Source organism: Mycteria americana, chromosome 26 (assembly GCF_035582795.1).
Source record: "Mycteria americana isolate JAX WOST 10 ecotype Jacksonville Zoo and Gardens chromosome 26, USCA_MyAme_1.0, whole genome shotgun sequence".
NCBI classification, from domain to species: Eukaryota; Metazoa; Chordata; class Aves; order Ciconiiformes; family Ciconiidae; genus Mycteria; species Mycteria americana.
In genome coordinates this window covers 2,831,300-2,851,378 of record NC_134390.1, presented here as the reverse complement: position 1 = coordinate 2,851,378, position 20,079 = coordinate 2,831,300, and the positions used below count along the sequence as shown (strand labels likewise).

The following is a 20,079-nucleotide window of genomic DNA, read 5'->3' as shown; positions in this document are numbered from 1 at the left end:
TTTGGGAGAGGTTGCTTCATTGGCTGAGACAGTTGCAGCTTATGAGTGTTCCCAAGTAAGGTTTCAGGGCTTTCGCACTGAACCAGGTGCTCATTCTAGCTAGAGCTGTTACCTTTGATAGGGAGCTGTTTTCTCCAACAGGAGGGAAAGGGACTGTGCTTGAAAGGCTCTTTACCTATTTGTTTTCAAGCTGAGGCTGCAGACTTTTTATGGGATGCTGGGGATGCCCCAGTCAGCAGTGTTGGTGCAGGCAGCTTACATTTTGCAGAGCAGGCTGGGAGCCCAAATGGAGCCTAGGAGGGAGATGTTTCAGGAGCTGCCTGGCCTTTGTTGGTCCTACTAGCAAAGCCTTTCATTACAGCTTCTTGTTGTATCTGGTAGGTGTACTTTAATACAGAAAAAATTTTACCAGCTGCTGTGTCCTGGCAGAAAAGGAGAAGACAAAAGCCTCTCTGAAGATCCCTCGGCGCAGAGAGGGAGCACTGCGCTGCCTGACTTAGTCAGTAGAACCGAGGAGGCTTTAATGCCTTGAATTTGCAGCACCCTCTCCACCTCACCGCCTCCACTTTTTCCTGTGAAAACCTTTTTCTACAGCAGACGCTGTGCTCAGGAAGGGGAGCGAGGGGGGGGGAATCTAAATCACCCCCCAAACTTGTCTGGTTGCTCCTGGTGACAAGGCCTGTTACCATGGAGCTGCGATTCCGATTGGTTGACCTGGAAGCCAATGAGCAAATTGTTCGTGAGAGCATCATGGTTTAACCTTGCAGGAGGTACTTACTTAGTGATATATGACGCCAATACTGAAGCCTTTACACAGAGGGGTGAAGTGAAACACTCAGATGCTGGGAAAAGGCCACTGCTTTCCCCCTTCCCTCTTACAGGTGGTTTGGCGGTTTTAATTACCGGTTGCACCAGCAAACCTCCCTTGGGCTGGGCCAGCTCTTCCCGCCCAGTTCTCCTCCCAGCGCTCCGAATTGACTTTGATTGTCCATCGGAGCAACCTGGTGGGGACGGTCCTGCCTGCCAGTGAATCACCAGCCTCAGGATGTTTATTTCTGAGCCCTCAGAGCACTTTAGCTCTGCTTAGCACGTGATTGGATGTGTTTTGTTTCTAAGTATGCTTTCTTTATATTTTATAACCAGCCTGAGGATGGAGAAAGCTGCTGCTGTTATGGCTGTGTCAGGGTTTCTTCTTGGCAGCAAGGCTCTGCAGCCTTCTCTGTAGTGAGATCTCTGTTCCATTAATGTTGATGACCTGGGCTGAGTCTGATATGATTTTTACTCTGCCCTGTTGAATGCCTTTTAGAGTGAGTCTCGGAAAGCAAGAAAAGAATTGGTTAATAAGCAAGGGAGGAGATGGAGGGGAAGTGAGTCAAGATTCTTGTCTTGGAAGCAAATTGTGAAGCCTGGTCAAGAAGGCTGTAAGTGTGCAAACTTGCTCCTGTGGTCATGGCTTGGACAGGGACTGAGAAAGTGGAGCCCACTCACACTTGTTTACTTGTTTCCTTTCCCCCTGAAAACTGAGAGGTAGCTTAACTTCCTTGCATGGTGGGATGAGCTACCTCAGATACCTCTATCCTATTGCAACACAGGAGGGTGCACGTAGGCAGCTACAGCCAAGCAGCCATATGTCTCCTTTGCACCCTCATTTAGCTCACAGGAGCATGCCTGTACTCGGAGAAACAAGGCCAGGAAGAGAGTGTATTTAGCAGTAGGCTTCCTGCCTTTCCCAGATTTGCTGCTGGATCCATCCTAACTGTAAATGCAGAAGTTTCTTGCTTTTATTCCCTGCCTAACCAGGACCAGCTGCTGCCTGCATTGTCATGGCTTGGCAGCTGCAAACTGCATGTGGCAAGAAGGCAGCAGAGGTGGAATTCAATGTTCCCCTTTGGGGTGAATAGGAGGATGTAAATCTGTCCTGGCTACCTCTTCACCTGGCCCTTGGCCAGCATGCACAAAGTGTTCACACTGTCACTGCCTTGACTGGCCTGTTTACTTTGCCAGCCCAAACCAAAAAAATTAATGGCTGCTCACCCACCTTCTGTTGCTCTGTTGTTCTCTTTTCTGACACAGATTTTGTGGCTTCCCTAATGTTGCATCTATGTAATCTTTTCATCTCCCTGGCAAGGCACAGCTCAGTCCCACCCACCCCACCAAGTCCTCTGAACTTCCACTTTCTCTGCAAGCCACTGTCTGTCACAGCAGATCATGTCTGCCACCCCCTCACTGCATCCCACGTCTGCCCTGGGAGGGCAGGGCTGATTCATTCATACAGAAAGGAAACCTCCTCTCTAAAGCATTGCTATTGAGAAGCACTAGCAGTGCACATATCTTCTTTGAATTTTATGTGCAGGGAATACCCCAGAGGACTGCTGTCAGGGACAGAAGCTTTAGCAGGAGGGGGCAGCCTACAGATGTCAATTCAGTGGCTCCGAGTCATCTTTTCTGGAAGAAGAGAGGGAAAACTGATGACATTCCCTTTGTGATGCCAAAGTTACATGCTGTATGATGAGAAAAGATCCCATTACCCTTCCCAAATTTGACTGACATGCTTGGCTTGGGAGTAAAAACTTGTTATAGGGTGGCTGTTGCAAAGAGAATGAGCTATACAAAACCTGCTCCTTTATTTTAGTGCAGAAATTCCCCCTTTAGATAAGTGTTGTGTATGCAGTTCAGGTGCCTCCTTCTGCCTCCCTTCCCCAAATCTGCTACGGATCCTCCTGGCTTGTTTACAAGCCAGGCCCCTGGCCTGGACACAAGGCTGAAGCAGTTTCCTACAGCGTGGAACATTTTGGGGAGGGAGGAGGCAGAGTTTACCAGCTTCACCCCCTGCATAATCCAGACTCCCACTAAGGAGGCTGGCGTGCAAATCAAGCAAGTGTTCCCTTTTCCTTTTCTGACCTAGTTCCTGCCAGAGGCATCGCAGCAGAGCACGACTCCCTCCCATGGGGGCTCATCACCCCATGCAGCATGCTTGCCATAAACCTGGGAGCTCAGTTGCGTTTCCTCTTGGCAACTGCTGGATACCCAGCCTGCTGGGATGAAGAACAGACCCTTGCAGCTGGAGGATGGATGCCTCAGTGATTCCCGAGGGAAGCTGGTTCCTGCAGGGGTGCTCCAGGAGACACCTGCCAAGGGGATAGTCTGTGGTGCTGTACGCTGTCCCGTGGAACTGTGCCAGGAAGAGGTAGGGAGCAGCAAGTGATCCATGCAGTGCAAGGATCTGCACTGATGAGCATTCAGAATAGCAGATTGGGGTGCTCTTGCCCTCTCCTCCACCTGGCATTTGAGACCACATACATGCTTGGAAGTCGTTAGCAGCCAGAAGGAAGAGGTATTTGCAGAATCTACTTGCAAGGCTAACATCAACAGTAGACTGCTCTCTGGTTCCTTTTCTGTAACAAGCTATTGATGGCAGCTGTTTTCTGCCAGGAGCCACCAGTTTGGTTGTGGGACAGCCTGCTTGGTACAGTGTGACGATGCTGGGCTGAAGGAGCCTGGCTCAGCACTGCAGCGGGTATGGGAAATCTTGCCCAGTTCCATTTGTTCGGTATTGCCCTCAGGTGAGAAGAGAGCCTTCTGGCCCCTCATGTCCTCATCTTAACACTTTCAGGTGTGCTACATAGGAAGTTGCTTATGGAATTAACAGCGGATTTCTTGTAACTTTCCTGCTCCTGAATGAATGCATGTGAACAGTGGCTGGGATCTTCCAGCAGTTCTCTCTAGTGAGAAAGACTTTGTTTTCATACAGTGTTGGGATGTATCTGCTTGCCTATGTCAACCCATAGCATCCATAGTCACTCTCCTATGGATACATGTATCTGCCTTGAAACATACTGGTTCCTGTGCATAAACCGGACAGTGCAGCCCTGTCAGCTTCATCCATGCCAGCTTTTTTTGCTTTCCCTGCACCCTTTTTCTGGGAATTTTCTGAGGTCAACGAGGGTATTTCCCACACAACCTCAAGGTGCTGCTTACTCATCAAGGCCTTGGGTTAAGGAACTTTTTCCTTTCCTGGTTCTCCCATCTGTGACTCTGAACTGACAGCACTGAGTCTTATTGCTGGGGCAAAGCTCATCGTAAGTCTAGAACAGGCAATGATAGGTGTGAAGGAAAGCTAAGGTGACCGTAGCTTCCTCCTTTTGTCAGTAAGCATCCTGTCCCATCCTCTCACTTGGATCCAGTGCAGTGCTGGCATCTCCCAGGCACACCTCGCTGCATGGTCCTGTGGTTTCTCTGGCTGCAGCCCTGCCGTGGGGGTTTGCCTGTGACACACAGCATTTTCCATTCACAACGGGACATCTGCCCTGGATGTCTTAACAAGTTTGTTACAAATCCCTGTAACAATCTGTGAACTAGAAGCAGTTGATTGCGCTTTCTCACTTTCTGTATCTGGAACTGGAACTGATTCCAGTAGCTGCAAAAAGAGTCAAATATATGTTTTATGTTCAGCAGCCCCACAAATTAAAGGGGAATGAGGTTGAATTAGTTGATGAATATTAGCAGTTCCCATGCAGAGCCAAGAGTCGATAAATCTGTGTGAGATCTGACTCTTTGTCAGCCATGTTCTGCCAAAATAATTAATAAAACAAGTTGTTAAACATCAGATGTGTTTTCCAGTGCCCAGGCCTTTTGTTTGAGCCTCTCTCAAATTTAGGCTTCCCCTTTTCTTTTTGGAAATTTGTCTCAATGGGCGTGCCTTGTGTCCTGCCTTTATCCAGCTTCCTCATCTGTCATCAGCACGAACGTTGGGTTCCGCGCAGGCAGTGTCTCTACAAACGTGTTTCTCAGTACCAGAATCCCTCTGCAGTCCTAGGTAAGCTTGTTTAGCCCTCACTCAAGCTCTAAGAGGCCTGCTTTGAGTTAGCTGAGAGGGCTGAAGTTTCAATTCTAGACAATCAGTTTGGAATTAACGCTTAATTTGATGAATGGATATGTGACATGTTCATTGCTCCTGTTTAAGACTGTCAGCAGACTGAGGCACGTGTTGCTGCCCTGTCTAGATTCCGCTCTAATTCAGAGGTGGTTTCAGGGGCTCTGTGGGCTGCCTGTGTTCCTGCTAATCAAAAGGAAGCAATTAAACACAACTTTGTCAGGAAGCATTATTTTTTCATCTTAATCTGTAATTTGACTGTTATTGTTTGATTCCCGCTTTTCCTGAAGTATCTAACCATAGGCAGCTGAAGAGAAGATATCAGGGGTTGCCTTATGTCACAGGAAGAACCAGAGCAATGTCTTGGGTACAAGGCTGTTTTCTCACTGAAGATTTGACCAATTTCAAGAAGGACTGGGATGGGATTTGGGGAGAAAAATGCAGATTTTTTTGTTGTTGTTTGTCCTGGGGCAGAGCACACCTCCTCTGATTGCTTGAGTTTATTTCACCTACTGAATTCCCTGCCTCTGGATGTTTGCTAGCATTAGGACTACCCTCAGTCTTCCCCTTGCATCAAAGAAGTTAGAGGGCAGAGTGCCAGCACTGGGGACCTCTGTATATCTCAGAGGCTTTGTTCAGCCCTGCTAGCATCTCCAGAGTCCTGGTGAGAATCATAGAGTTCCTGCAAGGTCCCCTCGAGCCAGGTGCATCCAAGGGGATGAGTGGGTGGGCTGTCATTGGAGTGCTTGGTTTGGGATCTTTGTACACAAGACGAGTTACACGGCAGTTACAACCTATATGTGCAAGAGTTTGTGTTCCAGATAGAAACCCCCTCCACCCCCTGACTCCCTTCTACCCATTCTGTCACCTCTTCTGGCAGGTGCCCATTGCTACATTGTAGGGCTCTGAAGATGTCAAACAGCAACACAACACAGGAGTCTCTGGAAATAATGAAGGAGTCTGAAAAAAAGGTGGTTGAGGAATCTGTGAACAGAGCCAAATATGTATCCAGGTCACCAAGCAAGGAGGAGGTGGAGAAGGATGGGGGGGAGGAGGTCAGCATGCGCCAGGAATCTCAGGTAAGTGCAAACAAGTGGGTAGTCCCTTCCACCAGCTTGCGGAGCTGGGCCCTCTCCTTCTACTTGGCAAACACAAGTTGTCCCTCTGTCCCTTCTGAAAGGGGCCTAAGCCTGTGCTACCACCTCCCAAGAGGATACCATACCATACAGGCTGTGTTGTTCATAGGCTGCTCTCTTTCTCTTTAGCTGAATCTGTTCTGCTCAGAGTGGAATAATTTAAATATTCTTTGAGCCTGGGATAAAAGGAGACTGGTGTGCTCCTGGGGGCACTTGTGCTCAATCCCCAGGTTCTAGTCCCATGGCTGTTATCTCCCTCTTGTTCCTTTCTTTGACCTAAGGATCAGTTAATGACTTAATGTGAAGGCATCCCAGGGAGAGCTTGGTTTCAGGAATGGTGCTTGGCCATTGCTTTGCTGCTGTTAAAAATGCCCAAATAGGAAGTGAATGTTTTGGGATTTCATTTCAGCAAGGAAAAAAAATCTGTGCATTATTTGGAGGGTGCTGGGACTCCTTCCTGCTGCTCTGCTCTCCTGTCACACGTGCTTTTGGCTTAGTGTTGAGCTTGAAGAAATGCCCGCTCTCAACAACCTGCTGAATGCTTCTGCATTTAAAGCTGGTGGCTGGCACCAGATTTGTTCAACCACTGCATGGGCAGACACCGGTGTCGCTCAGAAAGAGCCTGACTTTGGTCACTTTGTAATGTGGAATGGCGAAAGGTTTCTTAGAAGGTAGGGATAACAGATGACTCAGTGTTTCTTAAATCAGAGCAGCAGTGTGTGTCTCTCATGATCCACTGTGTTAGAATCCCCTTTGTGTCCCAGGAATGGTAGAAGACTTCTAGTTTTCCCACTTAGAACTGTGTCATGCACCTCCACCTGTATGCCCTGTGATCCCACAGTTGTGCTGCTTCTGTCAGAAACAGAGGAACTGGGTCTAATGCACATTAAGTTTCTTAAGCAATTTTTGCCCACCTGGGGCCTGACAGGTCAGCTCTCCAGGTCTTCCTATTTGCACATGCTTACGTTGCTGTCAGGTAGAGATTTTCTTCAGAGTCATTTTACATGCTCGGTGTTGTTCTGCCTTGCACAGCAAATACCATTTACAGCGTACACATTCAGATTAAGCTTCTTGCCTTCTCTTTCTTTTCTCCACAGAGGCGAACTTCAAGTCATGGACATGCCAGAAAAAGAGCCAAGGTATGACCTCTTCTGACGTCCCGTTCTTCTTGTGGCCATTCTGAGCTGAGTCATGATCCCAACCTTAGGGTGGTACTCTCAAGTCTTTCCTGTCTCCAGAAACAACATGTAGTGCATGATGGTTCAGGACAGTAGCTTTCCATGCACTGGAGCATGAGTGCTCCTTTTTAACACACACTTACCCATGAACGAAGTGTTTGCTGCTATTAGCTGCCACACCTCTCCCCTCCCTAGAGCCCAAAACGCCAGAAATTAAATTCAGAGGTGTCACTGGAGGGGCAGGGCAGTGCACTGGCCTGTTACACCCTCCAGTTAAAAAACAGACTGAAGTATAACTATCTGGTTTCATGTAAGGCCCCTTTTCTTCAGGGAATACCACATTTGCTCCCATAATGATGGCGCATACATGTTAGTGAATCCAAAACTTTTGCTAGTAATAAGCATCAGGACACCGCTGTTGTAGAATGTTGTTCGTAGGCAAAATCTCAGGGTAAAAATGCAGCCATTGTATGATGGGTTTTTGTTGTTTTGGGAGGATTTTTTTTACCTTTCTTAGCCTTAACCTCAGTTTTTCTTTGCAAAATTTGACAGTAACTACTGAAGCAGGTTATCAAAAGTGGGCATGAATTTTCCAGGCTTTGCAGTTATAGAAACATAGCATAATTCAGGAGTCCATCTGGTCCAGCTAGGATTCATTTCCAGCCTCCTACTCAAAACAGGGTCAGCTATGACACCTGACTAGGTTGCGCAGGGCTTGATTTTAAAATTGTGATTGGGAGGGTGAAGGTCTCTCCCCCCGCCCCCCCCCCCTCCCCCTTTTTTCTTTTATCTTTCACAAAAGTTCAAACCCAAATGAAGACAGGTTCTGCCCTGAGGCATGGGAGAGAGGGGAGACCAGTTAAATTTGTAACAGGGGTTCTGCCTGGTTTGTTTTTGATGAAAGTAATGTATGAAAGAGATGTGCTGCTTATGACCTACAGAGTGTCAGAAAAACTATTCTAATGGTTCTGTTTGGTCTCAAAAGCCAGGACTCTGTGCAGTACCTGAACAGGCTGTGATTCCAGTTCCTGCCCTGTCTATACCTAGGGCAGGATGTGTCTGTGCATCTCGGGCCTTTCTCCATATTGTTGATCCTGCCTGGGATCTCATGTGACTGGATGATATATTTTTTCCTATTTGTCATCCAAGTGAGTCAACTTGCCAAGAGTCCTGAAAGTGCAGGTTTTATTTTAAGCATTTTCTCTAAGCACTACTACATTACCCAAAATAACCAAAGTCATCAGGTCAGACAGGCGAGGTGTAAGTGGAATGACAGCCTTTTAATTAAGAACAGTAACAATCTTCACATCTTAAAAACCAATAAAGTAGTTGGTTTCAGCTATATCCTTTGTTAATGGTTTTAATTCTTGCCAGGTGAGGAGGGGAGAGGCTGGAATTGCTCTGGCTGAAGAGGTCAAAGAGTGCATGAATTAAGGCAGTGAACTTCCTCACCTAAAATTTGGTTGGTTCAAATCCTAATCAAAGACTGAAGGAAGAAAATAACTGATTTGCTCTAGGACTCCAAGCCTTTGTATATTCCTGTTTGCTGCAAGAAGCTGGTTTGGTAGTCCTTTTTAGCAGTTTAATTAACAATGACTGCATGAGTGGCTTGGTAATGCAACGGCATGAACTTAAGTGTGTGTGTTTTGGCTGAGGTGTCTTAATTATACTCTTTCTTTTCCTTCTCCAGTCTAATTCAAAGCTTAAACTGGTCAGGAGTTTGGCTGTATGTGAAGAATCGTCTAGCCCCTTTGTAGATGGGCTGTTGGAGTCCCAGGTAGGCCTAGAATGAGAGAAGCTGTGGAGTGTGGAAGCCCCAAAAATCCACGTCTTGCTAGAAGTGATGTCTTGTCCTGGGCTTGTGCCTCTGCGAGCCAAGAATTTCCCAGAAGAGGCTGCTTTTGAAGGAAGCGGTCACGCCTGTGAGCACTGCTTGTATGTGTGCAGTCACAACCCTTCTCTTACGAGGAATCTTCTGCATCAACTCACTGGGCACCCACAACTACTCAGGTTGTGCAGCCTTATGCCCCCGAAAATGCAATGACACTTTGCTTTCACAAAGCGCCTGGGGTTTTGGCCATGGGAAGGAAGTTTTTGTGCAAGCCCTTTCCTTGCAGCTCAGGCTGCGGTGACTGAAAGCAGCCAGCTCACAGAGAAGTGATATGCAGTGCTCTGCAGAGATGATCCCCATCTGTGGTCACTGTGGGCAGTGACAGAGAAGCTGAAGCTTGAAGGTGGGCAGCAGTCAGGGAGGCGCCGAGAGCCTCTCTGCTCCAGCAAGAGCAGATAGGTTGAGCTTTCTCTGCCCACACAAGCTTTAGAAGCACAGGATGGTGCCGTGTGTGGAGATCTGAGCTGGCTCACTGCACATCAGGTTGTGGCTAGCTACAGCTTGTCTTCGTTGAGCTGACGTAGTATCGCACCGTGCAGAGTCACCAGCTTAGGTCTGTGGTGCTAGATCAGAGACCTCTACGCTACGTTCCCTTGACAAGGACAAACCTGGCCTGTGCCAGGGCTGAGCGCTGCCCGGGCTACCTCACCCTTGTGGTGAATGGGTTACTTGGCCTCTAAGCCTTCCTTATGTTGAGGCTCCCAGCTCCAGAGGCTGCTTTCCTGTCTTTTGTTTGGGTTTCACTTAAAACTGTAGGGTCACTAGGAGGACTTTTAAAGCAACCGCAAGCATACATCGTGGTGCCACGGAACCACCATAGCATAAAGGCAGGAGGGGGAAAGATCAGTTGGCACAAAGAGTAGTGGTTTTATAGTCAGTTTTAACTTGAATTTGAGCAGTGCATCATCTGACATTGCCTTTGACAATCCTACTGGTGTTTAATGTTTCTTCCCATGGGGCAGAGTGAATCCTCAGGCCATGCTGGGCAGTTGCAACTCAAGAGAGGAGGTGAAAAGAAACTTCAGAAAGCCCCATGTGGCACAGGGACCACACCACATCACACAACATATGCTTTTTGCTGTGTATTCAGTTTTCTCCTCATGCCCTTTCTCTTTCCAGGTTGACGGTAGAGTCTTACTGAAATGGTGCAGGACCTACCTCACCTTAGGCACTCCTGAGTCCAGAATGTAATAGCATTTTATCAGCTTCAAACAGGGAAGCATGTGACTTAGATTCTGTGGGTGATCCAGGCAAGGCAGGTTTACAACAGTGACAAATGCTGTTGAGAGTCCCCTCAGAGCCTGCCGAAGGCTTCTTGTTGGGAAGAGGGTGGGGAGAGAGACTGCTTTGTCTGCTCTCAGAACGGGGCCTCTTATGAAATGTCTCAGATCTGCGACCTGAATCCCCTGCCTTTCCGTGATGCCTTTCTCAGGTGCCAACATCTCCAGCCATGGCAGTGATTCCAGGGAGTGTCCAAGTGACTCAGACCAGCCTGGTTTGTTTTGTTCTAGGACATCATTCAGTTGCACGTTAGCTGCCCCTCTGACAAGGAAGAGGAAAAATCCACGAAAGATGGGGCTGAGAAAGAAGAAAAAGACAAGAATAAAGAAAAGGCACCAAGAAAAATGCTGTCTCGAGGTCAGGTGCTCATTTGAACAGGGCAGGTCCTGTCTTACCCACTTTGAGGATTCTGCTGGCCAGTGGTACAGTTGTTGGAAGCAGAGCGGTTATGTCTGCTGATGACTGTACAGGAATGTATTATTTTTATAACATCCTTTCTGGAGCAAAGCATGGGCAGGGAGGGGGAGGGTTTCTCTAGATTGGCATGTGCCCCAACAGATTTGCAGGCTTCCTGCATAGTGTGTAGCGACCTGGTGTCTTTTTAAATGTGCAGATGCAAACCCAAGAAGACCCACTGCATAGACTTTTGCTTTCAGTTTAGATTTGATTTTATAAAACCTGCCACAGGTGGCAAGATGTGAGGTTGCAAGGAAGTGAGCTAAGTTTTTGCTGTATGATCCTGCGTGTATGATTTTGGGGCATAGAAATGGCTAAAAGATGAACACGTTCAATCTGGTGAGCAAATTGCACCTGAAATCCTTGTACAGACAGCAACTCTACCCTGGTGCAGATTCAGTTTCACTTACTGTTTTTTCTGCGATTACTTTTAAATTAAAAAGGGTGTGGGGAGAGGCGAAGAATGGGGCCAGTGGGACTTTCCAGTTAAATAGCTTGCGGGATCAAAGGTGCAGAAGTTGCTTGGACAAAAATATGGTATACTACACTTGCAGGGGCCTCCTGTAACAGCATGGAATACCCTGAGTATGCTCTGAGTGTTTGGTTTTAGGGACAAGGTTTCCTTCCATGAACTGATCTGGCATCCTCCTAATGGGGCCTTGTGCTCATAGTGCCTTGTACATAGTGTACTGATCCTCCTGCTGCCCACAGGGGAAAGGGTATACAGTCCCTATCTTACAGATTGAGAAACTTGACCTAGAGGTTGCATTCAGAGCCTGTGCTAGAAACTGGAGTTGAGCCCAGGTGATATGGGTCCCAACCTGTGCAGTTCTGTAAAAAGGTGGGCTTTTCTTCCTCTCTTCCTGTCATGAATAGTCGGTGCTGAGAATGAGGCTGAATTTCCTCTGGCAGCAATGTGGGGACATCATCTTCATGCATGTAGTGAGACACACACCTCTTCCCTTCAGTCTATTCTGTTGCAGTGTTTTGTTAATTTGTTCTGCTGCTGCTGTTGTTTCAGATTCCAGCCAGGAATATACGGACTCCACTGGAATAGATTTGCATGAATTTTTAGTAAATACACTGAAAAAAAACCCACGGTAGGTCCCTAGTCAGTAGAACAACTTGCTGATGGAGTGAAGGGAAGGAGTACCTGGCGACCAATGGTTCTTTGATTGACTCTTAAACCCGTGGTGTTTGTGTGCATGTGTGTGTATCTATGTATGTATTAATGTATCTTGGGAGGAGGGGGGACTACAGCAACTACAGAAAGTACCTGAAAGTGTGTTTTACTTTTTGGAATTCGGAGAGCATTACTAGAGCTGGGGCAGTGTAGAAACAAAAAGCACAACTGTAATTTTATATACTGCAGTCAGTCAAAACATGTAATTGTGTATTACGGAGAGAGAGAGAAGGGGAAAAATAATTTGTTTGAATGCAAGCAGGAAGGAATCTTGATTGCTTTAAAACCCTTTCTATAAATGATTGTCAAATACCAACCTCTAAAAGAACTGCTGCTGTGTCAGTAATAAATGTAATCAAGCCAAATGCTGGCATAGGAATAGCAAAGCTGGAGTCTCTACCAGTGGAAATTCCAGCAGAGCAGAGATTCAATATTACCAAAAGCCAAGCACTGTTAGCAAGACAACAACTTTAAACTGAAAAAAAATCTGGCAATTTATTTACTACATGTGAAAAAATGTGGAGTTTTTTAGTTCATTCCTGTGGAGGATGTGTGAAGCCTGGTTAATAGTGTTGCTTGCTTCAGGTACTTGGGACTTTTCTGTGTTGCAGGGAGGGGGGGTACCAAGCAGAGAAAGCTGTGTTTCACTATCTCTGAAGGTGGCCTTTTCCTTGTTCTTTTCTTGACAGGGATAGAATGATGCTACTAAAGTTAGAACAGGAGATTCTGGAATTTATTAGTGATAACAAGTAAGTGATCATCAAGTTTGTGTCAAGCAAAAGAGGTTTGTAACTTACAGTTTAGAAGCTTGGGCACCCAGGGGAGAAGGGAGCGTCTTTTGGACACACTGGTTAGGAGGCCTGTTCTTTTGTACATCCTCCTCCTCCTTTTGTCCATACACAAGGTTTCTGAGTATCATATTGATTGGATATCAATTGCTTTAACGCCATATCCACTGTGAAGGAGATTAGTGCCATTGTGCTTCTCTTCCTAGCGTAAATTGGGGATGGAGAAACCAGGGGCAGGATTCACATCCCGGAATGTGAGATAGAATAGGTGTATGCAGCAGAGCTTGCAAACTTCTTTATCTAATGGGATCAGAGAAGTCACAGTATAAGAACTAATTCTGGCTCCTGTTCCTGCTTAGAAACAAACGTGCGTTTCTGCACAAGCTGATCTTATTTCAGGAAAGGCCTATTCAACTTGAGCCCTTGAATCAGCCCAGCTCTGTCTGGCAAAGCAGTGTAAGCCCATGCTCATGCTCAGTGTAAGAAGCAGCACTGGAGTCATGACTAACTGCTTGGAATAGGTGGCATGGCCTGATCTGGGATCTGGTTAAGGCATCTCTGGCCTTGATCTCTCTTTCCGTGTCAGATTATAATTGTCTCTTTCAAGGCCTTCTAAAGTCTAATGCTTTCTCCCCTCTTCTCAGCAATCAGTTTAAGAAGTTCCCTCAGATGACCTCATACCATAGGATGCTGCTGCACCGGGTAGCTGCCTACTTCGGCATGGACCATAATGTTGACCAAACCGGGAAGGCGGTCATTATCAACAAGACCAGTAACACACGAATGTAAGCGGGAGGGAGGGAGAACAACTGGGCTGGCATCCCCTTCCCTTCCCTGCATGGTGCTACATGACCCCCAGACACAGAGCCCTCGCATGGTCCAGACCAGGATGGATTCCAAACCACGTTTTTTTGCCTCCATAAGAAGGGCAGGTCCCCTCTCTAGAAGAGGAGAATCCTTCACTTCCAGTCCTAAGTGTATGTATTTGGAAGCCCTTCCTAGCTCTCTTTAGTTCTCAGAGAAGGGGCAGGAGCTCTTGTTCCCATCAGACAGAGAAGAGATTTAACACAACTAACATCTTTGCACACCCCCTCACTCCCTGCAAAGCAGTGGTTTTGTGAAGACAGTTCTATGCCCATTTTTGCCCTTCTAACAAGGACTGGTTCTTCCTGCAGCCCTGAGCAGAGGTTCTCTGAGCACATCAAAGATGAGAAGAATGCAGAGTTCCCGCAGAGGTTTATCCTAAAACGAGATGATACCAGCATGGACCGAGATGATAATCAGGTAAGGGGTGGCAATGGGGTATCTGCATACTTTGTGAAAGTCAAATGCGACTTTTCTAAGAGGAGAACAACTCTAAATTTTCTTGGGTTTCCTGCAGTAACCTTCTTAAATAGAAGCTTCCACTTCACCCAAGCAGCAGCATCTAGATATATCATGAAAACTTTACAAAATACTGTGGAAACGCATGAAGAATTTGTGTGGGTTCTATGGGGGGTACTTTTCTGTACCCTGAATATTGACTGGTGGCTGGGCCAGGCTTTAAGGTGAAGTTTTTTGCTAAGGTTTGCTTGGAAATGCCCCAGAGCTGAGTTTTGCCAAGGATCTCTCCCACCCCTCCCTGGGGCTTGCAGCGAGTCAAGCTGTGAAGTCATCAGGACCTCGCAGTGCTGCTGGAAGGAAACCGTCAGCAAAATGAAACAGTTTGAGCTCAGCAGCATTGCCAGTCATCGGAACTAAAAAACCCTCCTGAATCTCTGGCTGCCTTCGGGCTGTCACAGGTGGCACCACACCCGTAACACAGAGCTAGCTTGTTCATCTGTGGCTGTTTTCCCAGCCTGTGTCAGACAGAATCTTGAACGTCAAAAATGGGGCAAGAGACAGGAGACCTCTTCACCAGGGATCTCGTGCTCTTTGCTCTTGTAGCTCCCATCTTTACATCGCCCCAGCATACCACTATCCCTTGCTTTGGGTCATGTTTCTGAACTTAAGTCATCAGGATGGGGAGCTGGTCGTTGCAATCAGTAGCAGTTTCTGGTTTCCCCATGGTGGCACTCTGCAGGTGATGCAGCTACCCACAAAGCACAGAATCCAAGACTGAGCAGGAGTTTGCTGTGTTGGCATATGTTCCAAAGAGTGGCCTTTAGCTTTTGACCCCTGGGAACAGACTGTCTTTCAGAAGCACATGGTGATATTCCTGATCTGTCCTTTCCGAATCAGGCAGAGTTCAGGCAGAGTGGTTGTGCTTGATCCAGGAGGTGGAGTGCACTAAGACCTCCAGGATGTTCATCCCTAGACATAGGTGTCCAGAAGGTAGGTTCAAAGGCAGAGGCTGTGTCATTGCATCCAGGCATCATGCACACACTCCGTAATCCACATCCACTTACACTGCTACATAAAAATATCAGCAGCTGACTGCGCCCCCTGCTCCCATTGGCAACTGCTGACCCGCTGAGATGTGTTTGTCCCTTCAGATCAGACTCCCCTTGCAGGATGGGAGAAGGAGCAAATCTATAGAAGAGCGAGAGGAAGAGTATCAGCGGGTCAGGGAGCGGATATTTGCACGAGAGGTAAGCTTGGATGGCTCACTTGCCAGGTACCCTCCTGGAACTTTGTGGCAGAAGGTGTCCTTGCATATACTAAGAGGTCAGATCTCGTCATTGCCTTTTCTACAAATTTCCCAGTGTTCTTGGTATCTACCATTGAATTCCAGCTCCGAACAAAGATGTCTAAGACATTGAGATAGAGGAGCCACGCCTCCACTCCCCAGTCTGCTCCTTCCCTAAATTGCATGTTTAAGAGGGCAATAGATGTGTGGGGACTGACAGAGGAGGCAGTTTTGCTCCTTGCTGCCCAGCAAGTTTATAAGCTTATACAGTGGCATTTCTGGGATGACTTGCAAATCAATTGATGAACCTGAAAGGAGCAGCAGCTGTCTCCCCCAGCTTCTCTCCAGTGCTGCAGCTTCAACCTCCTGACCAAGAAGTGCTGTCCTTGGAGTATCAGGCAGGGCTCTGTACCTTTACAGGATTAATCTGGGCAGTACATTTATTGTCTTTCTTACGGACTGTCCAGCTTGGTTATTGCTTCTTTGAGTTCTCTGCTCCCTACGTGGAACTCGTCTGAGCCGGAGCTGTGTTCCTTGCTCACGTCTGGCTCAGAGAGGCTGCTGTGCTCTGCTATGTTGAGTCCTGTCTGCCAGCTGGAGGCAGCTCTCCCTGCTGTGCCAAGTGGCAAATGATGGAATCGGGGACGATTCCAAGTGCCCATCTGCCATGGATCATGTTCAAAGTCCAGCTCCTTGCCTGCTGCTTTTGAGTGTCTTGGGGACGACGCCTTTCATTTGTCCTAATGGGAATTGCCATGTGCCTGCCCAAGGAGGATGTTAAGGCAGCCGCTGTGCTCGGTCCCTAGTCAAGTCGCCAGGCTTCAGCTAATGACTCTCCAGCCAGTCGTGATCGTGGACTTGTCTTACATACCCAGGCCCAAAGCCATCCAGTCACGTTAGTAAGCGGCTCTGCCAATAGTCCTGGAATAGACCAGGTGCTGTCCCATGTTAGCACAACACTGAGTGGGCATGTACTTACCCTTGCTCTGTGTTCATGGGCTGAGCCAGTGCTTTGCATCTGACTTCCAGAGGCAGGGGTTACTATCGCAGGGTGGGCTGGGCTAGCTTTGAGCCCTCTGCCTGTTTTTCATGGCTCTGATAATTGTGCCTGCATTTAGCAAATAAGGACCCTTGTATGTCTGGCCTTGATTGTTCCATTGACAAAGCTACCATCAAAGCTGCCTTAGAGCAATGAAGTAGGGAGTTGAGGACTCAGATTTGCAAACTCTTGAGAGATCTGAGGGTTGCAGGTATCAGGAGAAGTTCCTAATGGGCCTGGATGGAGAGCCAAATGGGACTGGTGTGCAGAAGGCTCAGCAAGACTCCTGAGCGACCATGTAACTGGTGCACAACACAAACTGCGTCTGAGTCCCATACTGTTAGTGCTTTGCTCCTCTTTGCTTTGAAATTGCCTGAGTTTGTTGCTTTCAAAGTTACTAAGTCTCCCTTTTCATTTCTTCCCATCTCCATGTCTTTTCCCTGCTTCCAGACTGGCCAGAATGGATATCTCACTGACAGCAGGTTAGTACTGTTTAGCAGACACTATTTGTATCTCTGGCTTTCTCTACAGAGGACTGCATGACTCTATAATGATGCTTTTTTCTGATGTTAACCGACAGAATCTCCAAAGAAGGCTTTTCTTCTAGTTCTCACAAACGGAGGCAGATTTTTAGGTATCTCTGTGTGACTTTTGTACATTGTCCTGCTGAGTAAGTTTGCCCCATGCATGGCTGCTTGTGAAGTTATTGAAGTTGTATTTTTTGCAACATCAATTTCCGAGTCCTTTTTTGCTGATTCATCAGTTAAAATGGAGGGGTGGAAGGTGGGGATGGCAGGGAGGAATAGAGAAGCCAGAGGATTCCAGCAGTTTTCAAACCATTCCACCTCTTGTTTCCCAAAAGGATAGGAAAGCCCCTGCCCTTACAGTGACAGGATCAGCATCCAGATAAGGTGGGGTTGTCTCTAATCCCTGATTATAAAGGCTGGATTACTTAATGGTGGCAATGAAGTGTCTCAGGCTTCCATTTCAACCAGAGTATGCTGCAGAGGGCACTGGGAACATGTTCGAGCAGCATTTTCTTATTAAGTAGTTTTCCTGTGGATGAAAGGGCCGGAAGGATGGAGTTAGCCTGACGAATCACCTTGCACAGACCCCTGCTGCAGGAGGCTGCTGAAGGTATGAGGATAGAGAACAGGATGAAAATGGAGAGACCCTCATGCCTGTTGTCCTCTCGTTTAATAGCCGAAGCTCTAGAGATGAAGCATCTCTGTGTATGAACAGGACAGGACGATCTAAGCAAGTGTAGGAACAGCTTTGGCCCTCTCCTCAGTCCATCACATGGCTCAGGCTGTCCTTGGAGGGACGCTGTTGTGGAAAATCAGGTGTCCTCAGCACAGTTACAGGGACCGTGTCCTGGAGTCTGCCTATGGCAGTGGTGTTCAAGTCAGGGGGTATAGTTTTCAGATCAGCGGTGGGGCTGTAGTAAAACTCACCTAGCAAGTGGCAAAAAAACCATTGCTGATGTGATTGCAGCTTTAGGAGCTGAGCTGCAGCCAGGGCTGCACTAGGAGCTTTTCTGACTGTTGTGCCCAGTCCCTAAAGAGCTTAGTTAACCTGCTGGCTTTGTTTTTTTGGTTCCCATAGTGGGGAGAGGGAGGATATGTGGGCCTCGGGACCATTTTGAGTTTTGGCCAGAGAGAGACAAGCTCTTGAGGAGATTGGGGTTCCCTCAGTGGTAGTGCTGGAGATGATGTCTCTGTGAATTCCAGAGACTTAGCACCCTCAAAGCCTGGCATTCAGAGCAATACAGCTCTCTGTTTCACTTGCTTGGAAGTTCTTCATTAATGCTGCTGAAGCACAGATCTGATTGCAGAGAGCTCTCTGCTGATGGACACACTTGGAAACAGGCTGTAGTAAGGCTAATGGAGAGAAAGGCATGGCTGAAGCTGCTAGGGCAGTGCACTCAGAGAGTGTGCCTGGAGTTTGGAGAGCATTTGTAGAAAAAGCAGAACTGTTATGCTGCAGGGTTAGAGGTAATCAGCTTGAGAGGGGTCTGGGTTCTCAGGGAACCAGAGCTTTGCAGCTGAGCCACAACAGAGGCCATGACATGCCCCTTCCCAGCACACACAAACACTGCCCCCACCTCTCTGAACATCCCCAGGAGCAGCCTTCAGAGTTTAGGTTGGAGAGAGTCCAAGAGCTTGACAATGATGCTTGTCACATCAACTGTAATTTGGAGTTTGAGGCTGCATAGTCCAGTTCCTTCACCTCTTTAGGGATATAACCATTGTACTGGTTTTCCAAGAGACTTATTTTCTTTGGCTCTCTCATGCTCCCAGCAGCCCAGGACATCACCTCAGAAGTTCCTTCCACACCTATCTTTTCCCTTCCACAACTGCGTGGAGCTGCTGCCAGGCTCAGCCTGCAGTGTTATATGAGCATCTCTTCCAGTGTTGCCTTCCTCACCAATTGTTCCCAGTGAAGGCCCAGGAACCCATTACTGTGCTTATGCTCCTTAGCTGGGCTGATAAACCAGGCTCACTGCTTGGGATGTTTTGTTGATACTCCATAAAGTCCTGCTGTGGCCAGACCTGGCCTGGGGCTAAGGGAGGGTGATCAGTGGGAGCACAGCTCTGAGGGTAGCAATATCCCAGCATGTAGCTGTTCCAGCTGGGCAGAAAGCCTTACCAGGGCTGGTGTGGAAAGTGGTCTCACGAGATCTCGATCAGCCTTGTCTCAAGGCCTCTGTTAAAAGCTCCCTGTTCTGAGACAAGGAGGGCTTTAGCAAGGGATCATGCTCTGACCCTGCTGGCATCTCTTCCAGGCTGGCATCTGGCTAGGGAAAAGGGCCAGGAGCCAGCTCTCAACACACGCCAAGGAAGATCAGCAGTGTCTGAGTCTTCACAGTGCATGCCCAAGAAAGCTGTGACCCAGGGTGTTTGTTTGCTGTCAGATCCCTATACAAAGTGCCAACATGCTGTGTCACAGAGCTAGCTGCTGGAGGGGCTCACCGCCCCGGTGTGGCAGTACTGATGCAGCACCTGCAGGTGGTCCTGCTGCTGCCCCTTTCCACTGGAGGTACGGTCTAACTCCTCCGGTCTCTGCAGGGGCAACCGGGACAGTTTGAACCGGGCCTCAGGCAGCCGCCAGAGCAGCACAGAGAGTGAAATAAAGTCGCTGGACCCTCGGCCGTGGAGCAGCACAGACTCAGATGGCTCCATCCGCAACCTGCGACCACCTGTTACCAAAGCCAGCAGCTTCAGTGGCATCTCCATCCTGACACGGGGGGACAGCATCGGGACTAGCAAAGGCAGCACTGCCAGCAGAACATCCCGGGCAGGTACTGTACTGTTTCCCCTGCTCACCTTCTGCCAAAGGACCCCTAGCAGACATAGTCTTCGGGCTGGGGGACTGGGGCTCATGACGCTCTGGTCAGGGACTCTGGCTGAAATGGGACATGGCTAGCATCATCTGAATGTGTTCAGTACCTGGGCAGGGATATGCTTGTTGGTTCATCATCTGCTTTTTCAATACTCACCATCAGATCTTCCTTGCCTTTAGCAGAGTTATCTAAGACAAAGGACGTTGTTTAGTCCCATACCCTAGAACTCAAGCTACCAATTTTCTGTTGTTCTCTCTCCCCTGCTGTGCTGCAAGTTATGTTGCCGTTCCTTTCTGCTCCTCA

The 20,079-nt window shown here is 48.0% G+C and overlaps 1 protein-coding gene across 14 annotated transcripts in view; it reads left to right on the top strand.

Moving 5' to 3' along the window:
* R3HDM2 (R3H domain containing 2) overlaps positions 1–20,079 on the top strand; it is a 61,981-nt gene that overhangs the window by 29,154 nt on the left and 12,748 nt on the right. For 8 of the 14 annotated variants that reach the window (XM_075525678.1, XM_075525675.1, XM_075525676.1 and 5 more), the window contains 12 exons: positions 5,754–5,952; positions 7,107–7,148; positions 8,878–8,964; positions 10,590–10,716; positions 11,837–11,915; positions 12,688–12,747; positions 13,431–13,571; positions 13,962–14,070; positions 15,261–15,356; positions 16,884–16,915; positions 17,014–17,067; positions 19,502–19,734. In XM_075525678.1, the coding sequence (XP_075381793.1) occupies positions 5,754–5,952; positions 7,107–7,148; positions 8,878–8,964; positions 10,590–10,716; positions 11,837–11,915; positions 12,688–12,747; positions 13,431–13,571; positions 13,962–14,070; positions 15,261–15,356; positions 16,884–16,915; positions 17,014–17,067; positions 19,502–19,734 (1,259 nt within the window). Of the gene's footprint in view, positions 1–2,905; positions 3,188–5,404; positions 5,578–5,753; positions 5,953–7,106; positions 7,149–8,877; positions 8,965–10,589; positions 10,717–11,836; positions 11,916–12,687; positions 12,748–13,430; positions 13,572–13,961; positions 14,071–15,260; positions 15,357–16,883; positions 16,916–17,013; positions 17,068–19,501; positions 19,735–20,079 lie in introns of those variants that run through there. The other 6 variants (XM_075525671.1, XM_075525673.1, XM_075525667.1 and 3 more) reach the window with 6 other exon arrangements.